At 38.9% G+C, this 11098-nt stretch overlaps 1 protein-coding gene across 1 annotated transcript; it reads left to right on the top strand.

Moving 5' to 3' along the window:
* Window positions 1-4122: 4122 nt before the first annotated feature.
* Cbr-magi-1 lies at window positions 4123-9171 on the top strand (the record flags this gene model as incomplete). The annotated part of the gene is made up of 9 exons (XM_002633298.1): window positions 4123-4262; window positions 4313-4408; window positions 5478-5738; window positions 5830-5962; window positions 6013-6294; window positions 6868-7530; window positions 7596-8480; window positions 8846-8992; window positions 9046-9171. Coding segments are annotated over 9 exons (2733 nt in total), but the record flags the coding sequence as incomplete, so codon positions are not given.
* Between the last annotated feature and the right edge of the window lie 1927 nt (window positions 9172-11098).

Raw genomic sequence — 11098 nt, 5'->3', positions numbered from 1 at the left:
AACAATTGAACAACTTGTTTAACTACTTACTGTCATGCATACATAATTCATTCCGAAATCCCGCAAATAATTCTGTGCACCTGGCTTCCTTTTTCGGCATCTCTTTTTGAGATTACGCCCGATTTCTCAGCTCCATCTGCCAGTCCTCCTTCTCTTCTCTCATCATCACCATCTTCCCTTGTTACTTGGTTTTCTACCTCAGTTGTCTTTCCTCCTCACCTTGCGCAATAATGGTATGTCCTCAAATGGAAGACCATGCCTCGTCTGTGCTTTCTCTCTTCAACACACTATTTCTCTTCATCCTTCCACAGACTATCCGCTCATTTTGCGCCTTGTTCACCTTTTTCCGCTCCTACCTGACACAAGGGTTCAACCTAAATTGGGGTTAGATTACATTCTTTGTAAAGTCATCGCGAATTTCAAATTCTTTTCCTTTTCTTTCTTTCTCTTCCCAGATCATTTTTCATCCATATGTCGGATTCAGTCAGCTTGAGAAAACGAATATATCATGCTCACTTGTCACCGGAACCAACGGCGTCTTTGGGAGGCTTGACAAGTAAAACTTCTCTCTATTGTTTTAGAGAATCCTTTCTGCATTTCACCAATTTGGGAAAAAGAGAAAACTAAGCCGATGGTCCAATAGTAGTGGGGAGATTCAATTCGATTTCGTTAATTCAATCCTTTTCCATCTTCTCATGAATACTTCTTCTTCCATTCTTCTTATTCTATTCTTACTTTTTCGCAAGTCTTCTCCTCTCACTCTACACTTTCCTTAATCTCTACTTGAACTCGATTCTCGAAAAAACAACGACAACAAGCACTCTCGAATTTCACGAATCCTTTTTTCTCAACTGTGTTTTTGAAATAACAATCGCATCCGGGGATGTTCGGAATGGAAATCTTCCGGAATGTCGCAAATTCCGAGTGTCAAATTTGGAATTTCATTTTCCCATCACAAATTTGGTAAACGAATACAATTTTCAAAAATTCAAATATTCCGGTCGGAATTCCATTCCGAACATCACTGAATAGCATCTTTCTAGTCATGTAAAACTGTACTGATTTCTAGATGGTTATTGAAGGATATCCCGAAGTGGAGTAATTGAAAAAATGCAACATTTTCTATGATTTTTCATCTCTTTTCAGTATATTATGGCAATCTTTAATCATTTCAACCCAAAATGCGTAGAATAACATATCACAAATCGAAATAATCAATCTTAACACTTTCAAGTTTTAGTGTCCGTTTTCGAATTAACGTCGCACCTATCCAATTGAATATGATTACTTTTAGTTTATAATATAGAAAAAGTTCTGGTCATCTGTATTTCTATGACCTCTATTCAGTCTTCAAATTACGCTACTTCTATCTTCTTTCTCGAAATAGTTGCAACAAGTGAAAAAATAGTCCTCCAGCTGCCGTCTACTATTCAGAAATTTTGATAAGACTTCTCTGCGTCTCTTCGTCTTCCACTATCTTTTCAATTCTTAGTGAACAACTTTTACTTTTTTTGGGAGAAAACACCAAGAGAGGTGCGAGCTAGTCATTTGACAAAAAAAAGTGAAAAGAGAAGAAAGAAGGAGGAGACTTCTCATTTTTTGACCGAAAGGTTCTTTTTTTTGTTAAAAATGAAGTTATGGGAAGAGGCTGATGTCTGCGCTTCCCGGATAACAATGATGTTTTTTTCAACCAGTAGAACCGTTTTTCTTGGTCTTTTTTTTCCGGAATGAGAAACAAAAAGGCAAATTAGTTTCGAACTAAAAGTTCCCTCAGTTTCGCCCACTCAAACCTACTCAATTCCCAAATTCTTGCTAAACTTCCACAGGTCAATTATGTGAATGCCTGTTTTATCGCATATGAAAATCGAGGAACTACATAAACCTAAACAAATTGACTGGTATTCAAAGGGCTGTAATTATTCTTTTGTTATTTCTATTGCTTGCCGGATTATTGTTCCGTCGACATAATTATAAATTCCTCTCCGAAAAAAATGCAGCGTGTCCGCCGCTTACTGTTAGCCGCCAAATTGCGAAGAACGCAATCCGAGGACGTTCCCTCGACAACGAAAAAAGAAAGAACAATGATGAAAGGTAACCGTTATTCCGAAAAAAAGAGGCAATTGAAAAGTGTCATATCCGATTTGTGAAAATCTTAGAAGGACATATAATACGGTATTCAAATTAGGTTGATTTCATCTTGGATAGGTTTAAACTTTATAAAAAGTTTTCATTCGGAAGATTTGAATATTAGATAGAAGGTCAGTTTTCGAAATCATACGGAAAATAACTCGAATTTTTTGACAAGTAGATATAGATTCACTCCCCAGACGTTCATTTTCTCATTTCTAATTTATTGGTGACCCAGAATAGTTTATTCCTCCAACACATGCCCTTCTCGCTTATTCTAAATCTGCTCCTCCTACTTTTTTTTCCTTTTCGCTTTTTGTATTTTGATCCAACTGTGCTCTGAACACCAGCTACATAACATTTTGCGATGAAACTAAAAATGTTCACTGAAGACAATCGGATGCTAACGAGATTGTGTCATGTTATCCCGTTCTTGTTCTAGTATGCTTTTTGTCTATGTTCCATTTCCCACTGGTTCGTCCGTTTTTCTAATGCTATACAAATTGCTACTTCTTCTTTTTCTATCCGAATGTAATATTCACGGAGACAAGTCCATCGTCTGTTTCTCACCCTCTAAATCGCTTCCGGAACACGACGATCCAAAGTATTCCAACAGAAAATATAGCAAATGAGTGTGTCGGAGACAGTCGATCCGACAGCCTCTTCTTCTTGTGTTCATACTTTTTCATCCCACATCCTACGTTCGTGTATCTGACGTTCAGTCGAGCGTGTTGTTGTGTTTGTTCACCCTGACACTGTATGTAGAAAACTTTTCTCCCGTATGTCGACGTCGGCCTGCCATGCTGATTGTTATCTCAGTGTCCCTCCCGACAATGAACAAATCGTCATCCGTTACGCCGAAAGGATTTGCAACCTATTCGCCTGAACGAGGCAAATTAGTTTCACAACACCATCCGACTTTGAGTTCTTCGATGGCGTGTGTTCCCACCTTCTCACGACCGACTGAAGAGCAAACAAGGTCGATTTATCTAACCAATGGCACATGTTGGAATGAGAAATTGGTGTAATCTATATGCAAGGCACATTTGGAGAGAAAGGTGCTTGATGCGACCTTTCTTCCGCGCTCTGTACCTCCTTATATCATCCGTGTATTGTTCACACCTTTGCCTTTCCTCCTTCTCCTTGATGAAATGTTTGCTTTGTCCTGCATCTCTCTTCCATCTCTTCCAATCGAAGACCATGCTTTTTCGCATATTGATACCTTCTTTGATGGTTCTCCTTTTTCTTTTTCTTGACCTCCCGTGCGTTGCATTGTTTAACAACAAGATACTGTACATCTTTTCATGTTTTCTCTAGCGAAAGTTTCTGAAAAATAGCTGAATTCGGTCTGGGCTTGCCAACCAACTCGTTTCCAAATATGTGTCCTAACTGACAACCTACGAAATAAGACCTAATTTTTCTATCATTCCGTCGTTGTGATTACTGTATCTACAACACTTCATTGCTGTATGGTGGCAAAAGGCCACACATGCACAATTACCAATTGTTCGTTATCAGTATTATTGAGTCTCTTATTCCATTCCTGTCCCTCTCTCTGCCTCTCATTTGCAATTTTTATTGATATTCAAATATTGTGGTGTCGAGAGAAATGGAGAGAAAAAAAGAAAAAGGCAAAGGTAGTGAAAGACATCAAACTGATACTTTCTCGTGTGAAAAATGTCTCGGTCCCATCTTTTCCATGCACTTTGCCTTATTTAAACCGTCCCTTTTCCTTTTGTGTGTCATACGGGGACGGCGTGACCATCTTTCCTTCCCCTATTTTATTGTTTTTGACTCACTCTCTCCCCTCATAAGTGCCGCCTTTCTCTTTTCTACTTTCCGTGATCTCTTCAAATACAGAGAGGACATTTTCTTCAGTCGACGGTTTCTAAAAACAGAATGACGCTAGAATAAAAATCGTCTGTCTGGTACATAAATTTTCTGTACCTAATTTTATATCGTCTGACATTCTAAACGACCAACATAACAATCCGATTTTCAGGTCATCTGTACGGTACACCTCGTCCAATCGAGAGCTATACCGATGAAGATATGATGCTAATGGGCAATGAAGGATTGCTACCGCCTAACTGGGAAACGGCTTACACCGAAAATGGCGACAAATATTTCATAGAGTATGTTTTAATTTTAATGCTGAAATTCTTTTCAACTTCTTTTCTTTCAGTCACAATACCGGAACAACAACCTGGGATGATCCAAGAGAGTTACCACCCGGATGGGAACAAGTTGATGATCAGAACTACGGAACATTCTATGTCGAGTGAGTTTTAATTTAAAACTTTTAAATTAATTTTTCAAAAAAGATTGAATAAAGAATATTTGGATCCTGTCCGGGACAGGCTGTCCAAAAAAGATTTGTGATCCCTCTCTCACGTCTAGGCTCTTCAAAAGTGTCTCTTCAAGCTCTTTTTTCTGTCAAATTTGACACCCGTATCATACTTCTCTTCTTTATTCCTTTTTTTCGTCTCGCTCCAAATCTCAGAATCGAATCTGCAACTGCTACCCAATCTTTCACGCTAGGGTCAGATTACTCCAGAAAAGTCTTCTGAAGTCTTATTCTTCTTCTACAACCGCTGCTCCTTCTTGTTGTGAAATCTCGTTTTCGACGTCTTCTTGTTGCCATCCACAATTGGGTTATCTTCTAACATCGTCTCTACTCTCCGCCCTGCTCCGTATTCACAAAAATGGAAATCTCTTGCTCTCTCATACTCTATCGTTGGTGCTTCCTAGTCAAGTAGTGTCACCTCTTTTTTGTTACTTATCTGTAAAAAATTTCTTTCCAAGATCTTCATTCATAATTCTAACCTTCATACGTCTTCAATAATTCCGTTTTTCTTCTCGAGCTCAGCGTTTTTTCTGGTGTATAATAGAGTTTGTAGCTCAGCTCAGCAATAGATATATGAAGATTTTCGCTGAATTCCTGAATAACCCAGTAAAATTGACTTTTAAAAAATTATTCTCCCATGACATTCCCGTCATTACTTTTTTTGACTGCTCGCCATTCTTGTCAAGCACACCTACATAGTGTACATATGTGTCGGATACATATCCATTCCCATGTCCACTCGTTTTCTCCTTTCCTTTTTCTCCACTTTGTCATCATCATCGAAGGCATACTAAATTTGGAAGAGGACTCCACCCACACCGCTTTCCCCAACTCTTCTCTCTGCGTCTCCCCCACAAGTCACTTCTTTCTCTACTATTTTTTGTGCATGTGGGACCTTAATCCTACGAACATTTGAGCTTTCTCTTTCCTTTGGTTTCCTCTCTGTTGATACATATCAATTATGAGACCTCTCATACTATTATAGTCATCATTCCGTCCCTAAGATGATGTCCTCATCATACCCGACGGGATCGGATCTCATCTCGTCGGTTATCTATTTTGCTCCGTCGACTAGCACGGGTACGGTGTTCAATACACCCGCATCTCGATATTCAACAGCCACACAAACCACGTTTGGTGGTGGAAGCCATCGGCATAAAGGATTCGTTTCGTTTCGATCACAAGACGAAGATCAACCAGATGATGATTGTGAAGAAGGTGTGCCACTGTTGAAAGCAGTCCAGCATACTTCATCATCTAAAAAGTAGGATTGTGTCAAGTAGAAAGTAGTGATTATAAATATGTGCCAACACTTAATTAAAATCATTCTTATTCCTAATTCTGAATGTTTGCAGTCACATCAATCGAAAAACGCAATATGAACGGCCGTATGGATTTGGTGGATCTGCAGTAACAATAGACCAACAAGTGAAATATGGAACGCTTCCCTCGTCTGCAAACCATAATAATATGTATTCACATTATAATGTAGGTTTTTTCTTTTCTACCAGCAGAAAAACTATTTTTCTTGATTTCAGAGTGGCACTCTAAAATCATCATCATCACCTAGAGATTCTGGATTCGATAGTTCACCGACAAGATACAGAAAGTTTGGGGATCCCCCAGACATAGGAGCATCTTCAGCCGACTATGATCATCACTCAAAAATGTTCAGCAGGTCTTCGAATCCATTGTTTACAACCGATCCAGCAAGACTAGGAGGGGAATTGATATCTACAAAAATTGTCAAAGGAGCCAAAGGACTAGGATTCACGCTTATTGGAAACGATGCATCGAGTCGAGGTGATGAGTTCATTCAGGTTTGTATTTAACTATTTCAAATCGGTCAATTCTTCTCCCACTTCCCAAAGATCTTGAACTATATAAGAAGAAAATTTGATGGAGCTTGAAGAATTTACACACACAACCTCAGAACGAACGAGTCCCAGAGGAATCCTAGTTTTTGTTCTCTCTTCATTCTCGAATCGTTCGCTTTTTAGTATTCTTGTGTTTTCACGACGCGAGCCGCTCCTTCGGCGGCTTCGCATCTGCAGAATTCTAATTTCTCGACCTCTCCATTTTGTTTGGGATCTCTTCTTCTTTACTAGTGACGCATTTTGAATTTGGCGCCTTTGAAAAACATTGGGACTATGAGAATGGAATGGAAATGTGTGTGTTTTTTCTCCTGCAAAGCTGATTGACCCATTTCATTCACCCCATTCTCACTCCCCTCTAAAACCAAAAAAAAAGAGAAAAAAGGAATGAAATGGGGTAGGCTATGCGCTTGAATGAATTTGAAGGTCCGAGATTTTGTTGGGAATTGGGTTGAGAGAGAATGATCAAAGCATACTATGACATTAAAAAAAGCAATCAGAAATATATTTTTTTTTCAGGTCAAATCTGTGTTAACTGGAGGTCCTGCTGCTGCGAACGGAGTACTTCGATCAGGAGATATCCTCGTCCGAGTCAACGGACGTCTTCTGCTAGGAGCAACTCAAAAAGAAGCATGTGATGTGTTCGTTGCCATTCCCATTGGCGAAGCTGTTGATATTCAAGTTTGTCGGGGATACGAACTGTTCATTGATCCAACGAACAGGATAATCACTGAAAACGTCTACGCAGCTGCCAAAAATCGGGATCTTCATGAAATCGACATTTACAAAGGTCCAGAAGGGTTTGGATTCACCATTGCGGATAATCTGAATGGACAAAGGATAAAGAAAATCATATTTCCATCACAATGTCCGAACCTTATGGAGGGAGATACGATAGTTGAACTGGACGGTAGAAATGTTCGACCCATACCTCACACTCAACTTGTCGACATGCTCCGTGAGCGACCGATTGGATATCGTGGAAAGCTTGTTGTGAAGAGAGGATCCCCTAAAACCAGGTCTCGAACACCTTCAGCTGCATTCAGATATGGAGAACCACAATCGACTATGACTGATTCTGCAGCTTCAGCGGCTTCGGCGCCAGTTCGATCAAAAACACCCGCTGGTCGTCAATCATCAAAAGCCGAAGAAGAACAGTCTGTTAGGAGCACACTCCAACGGGTTAGTTGAGTTTTTAAGGCTATTTTTCGAGAAACTAATTGAAACAATGAGTGCTTTTTTTTCAGCAACCCGCAGTGACGTCTGAATGGGAAGGTATGAATGGTTCTGCACAAACAGCTAGCCGGATGAGACCATCCTCAACAACTCTAGGCTTTGCGACACCAAACTACATTCCGCTGAGTCAGTACAACCAAAAACCATCAGATTTAATTACTGTATCTCTGATTCGGAAGCCTGTTGGATTCGGATTCCGTCTTCTTGGAGGCGTTGAATCGAAAACTGTACTTTCCGTTGGGCAAATTGTGATAGGAGGAGCTGCAGAAGAAGACGGACGATTGCACGAAGGAGATGAAATCGTAGAGATCGATGGACACAATGTCGAGGGAGCTTCACACTCAGAAGCTGTTATTTTTCTTGAGGCAGCAGCACAGAATAAACATGTCAAGTTGGTAGTGAGGAGATCAGCAAAGGTCGATCCAGCTCGGCGTGGATCACTCAATTCAGCAGGACCGTCTGGGTCATATGATGTACTTCTTTATCGGAACGATAATGATGGCTTCGGATTTGTACTGATGTCTTCTCATCACAAAAATGGATCTACGATTGGCCAAATCCAGCCAGGCAGTCCAGCTGCTAGATGTGGGAGATTATCGGTTGGAGACAGAGTGATTGCTGTGAATGGAATCGATATTCTGAACCTAGCACACCCTGACATCATAGCATTGATCAAGGACTCTGGATTATCAGTTCGATTAACCATCGCTCCACCAGACACAGCTGGACCAGTTCTTCCAATGGTTTCTGCGACTCTTGGTCGGAACTTCACAATGAATGGACACTATGAATCGAACTACGGTCTTCCACCACCACCACCATCTGCCTACGAAAGACATCCACCACCGACGTATCTTGGATTTGAAAGTCTTTCAATTAATGACAGAATGCCATCGGTGAGTACCTATTTTCCATGGTTTAGCACTAAGCAATTAATACATGTCAAGTAGATATTTTGTCTTCGTCGCACAAGTAATAATAATCATTGTCGTTATCTTTCCTGTCCCTTGTCCCCCATCATTTTTTGAGTTTTTCGTGTTTTGTGTCGTCAGATAAATGGTGGTACGAGTCAAGAATCTCTTGTCGCCCATCTGCGTAGCACATCGGTTATCGATACGTATTCGGAGGAAAACGAATTCATCGAAATGGAACGAAGTCTTCGGTTCGTTTTGTATTGTTTCTGTGTGTCTGCATGATAGTTTCTGCACCCCAAGCTTTCCTGTTCCGTCGGTTTCTAAAAATATAATCAGTTTTTTTTCAGAACGGAAATCTAATTGATGTATCTTTGGAACGCGGCACCAAGGGATTCGGGTTCTCAATTCGCGGCGGACAAGAATTCGGAGCGATGCCACTTTTCGTTCTCCGTATCGCAGATGACGGACCCGCCAAAGCCGATGGACGATTACAGGTATAGAATTTCATTATTTATTTTTGGTTCTTATTTAAAAATCTTTTTTTTAGGTCGGCGACCAATTAACAACAATAAATGGTCAATCAACAAAAGGAATGAGCCATGATGATGCGATTCGAATTATTAAGCAACACCCGATAGTGAATTTAACAGTGCTACGCAATAGATTGCCATAGGCTTCTTAATGTTTCATGTACTAATATCCTTTTATAGTTTCCCAGAAACGCTCAAAAAAGTTGTGTGCTGATGATATAATAATTATATTATTTTAACTAATATCTCTTCTACTTACAAAACAAATCAACAATGGGTCTCAAGATGTCTTCCTTTCATGTTTTTTCTCTCTTCCAATTTATATTGACCTTCTAGCTTTGCCACCAGTGATCCGAGTACCATGTTTCCCATTTTTCATGTCTTTTTACTTTTCTTTTTCATGCCCGATAAAAGAATTACTCTTTGAACTTTTCTCTTCTTTCAAACCTAAAAAGTACAGAAAATGGGTTGAGTCGATTTCTTCTGTCAGTTGACATCTCAATTAGGAGATCCCAGTTGGAAATCGGCACAAGAAGTCTGGCGATATCATCTGAATAGGGGCCTAAATGATGTCGCGGAATCTGAAAAGAGATTCCGAAGCGAAACCAATTTATGGACGGACTTCAAGAAGGAGAAGAAGAAAAAATGTGGAGATGAGAAGACGGACGAGAAGATGATGATAGTCTTTCGGAGTCATGTATCGGCTCTGCTCAGTTTCTTGGTTTCACTTTTTTCTGCATTCTTACTTTCAATTTTTTTCAGAAATCGCTGAAATCTACCGTAGTTTCATTAATTGTTTATGAAATATTGTTTCTGATTTACAGAGGAATATTATTATTCTGGTGCATTATTGTGGCACGAAAAATCCAAGATGTGGAGGAGAAACGCCGGTGACCTAAGGTCCCGAAACGAAGACTAACGTATAACCTAGTTTTTTTCCGGATTCATTTTAATTTTTGCGTTATCGTAGTTGTCGTTGTGGGACCTCTTCCACATCTCTGACTTTTTGTACCAGAATAATAAATAGATGAAAAACAGTTTTTTTTAAATTTGGACCAAAACTAGACCAAAACTATACATTCCCATTTTTCAGATTTTTGAATTTTAAATTCAAAAGTTTTGAACATTTGGAAATTTGAGAATCCAGAAACCTAAAAATCTAAAAACCTGAATATCTGAAAATCCAGAAATCTAAAAACTCAGAAGTCTTAAAATCATAAATCCAAAAATCCAAAAATCTACAACTTTGAAAATTAAAAAATCAAGAAATTTTGAAGTCTTGAAACCTTAAAATCTTAAATCCAAAAAATCTGAAAATCTTAAAATTTGAAAATTCCTAAACTTGAAAATCCAGAAATCTGAAAATCTGAAAATCTGACGGTTTAAAAATTTGAAAAGTTTGAATAGTATGTTTTTGAATAGTAAGGAATGTAGTTTTCTGTCTATTTTTTATTCAAGTGCAGAAGTTTATTAAATTTCTGAAAATTCTATAATTTTGGAGAGGCTTCCTCCATTTCCTGTCTATCACGTAGATTCTCTCATACTTTTCTATTCATTTTCAACTCGAAAAAGGTTAAAAATAATCCTTGGGAAGGATTATCCCATTGTTCCAGATATGATGTTATCTCTTCTTTTTATCCATTTTCAAGTTTCCGGTTATGTCCTTTTTTTGTCAGAAATTCGGGTCAGAAGATAATACACAATTGTAGAGCTTTTCAGGAGAAATCTTCTTTGCGGACTAAAAATAATATATAATTTTTGGAATTCCTCTTTGTCGCAGTCCGTTAACCAAAAACGACGAAATTGAGACAAGAAGTGTCAGATTCATTTGAGGAGGGACGACCTACACCTCTTTTCTCAACTTTCCGACTATTTTTCCATTTTTCTAGTTCTTTTTCATCTCATAATCTTTTTTAAAAATGTTTTGGAAATATACACTTTTGAAATTGGGATACCGTAAAACCTCTAATAGAACGACACCCGGATCGTCCACTTTGAGCCTATATATCTTATTTTCTGTGAAAGATATCAAAAAGTGGCTAACTAGTAAAATGTTGCTGATATCCTGAT

The sequence above is a fragment of the Caenorhabditis briggsae genome (assembly GCF_000004555.2).
Source record: "Caenorhabditis briggsae complete genome, chrIV, whole genome shotgun sequence".
Lineage (NCBI taxonomy): Eukaryota > Metazoa > Nematoda > Chromadorea > Rhabditida > Rhabditidae > Caenorhabditis > Caenorhabditis briggsae.
Note: the sequence above shows the minus strand (reverse complement) of the source record. Positions and strands in the feature narration are given on the sequence as shown.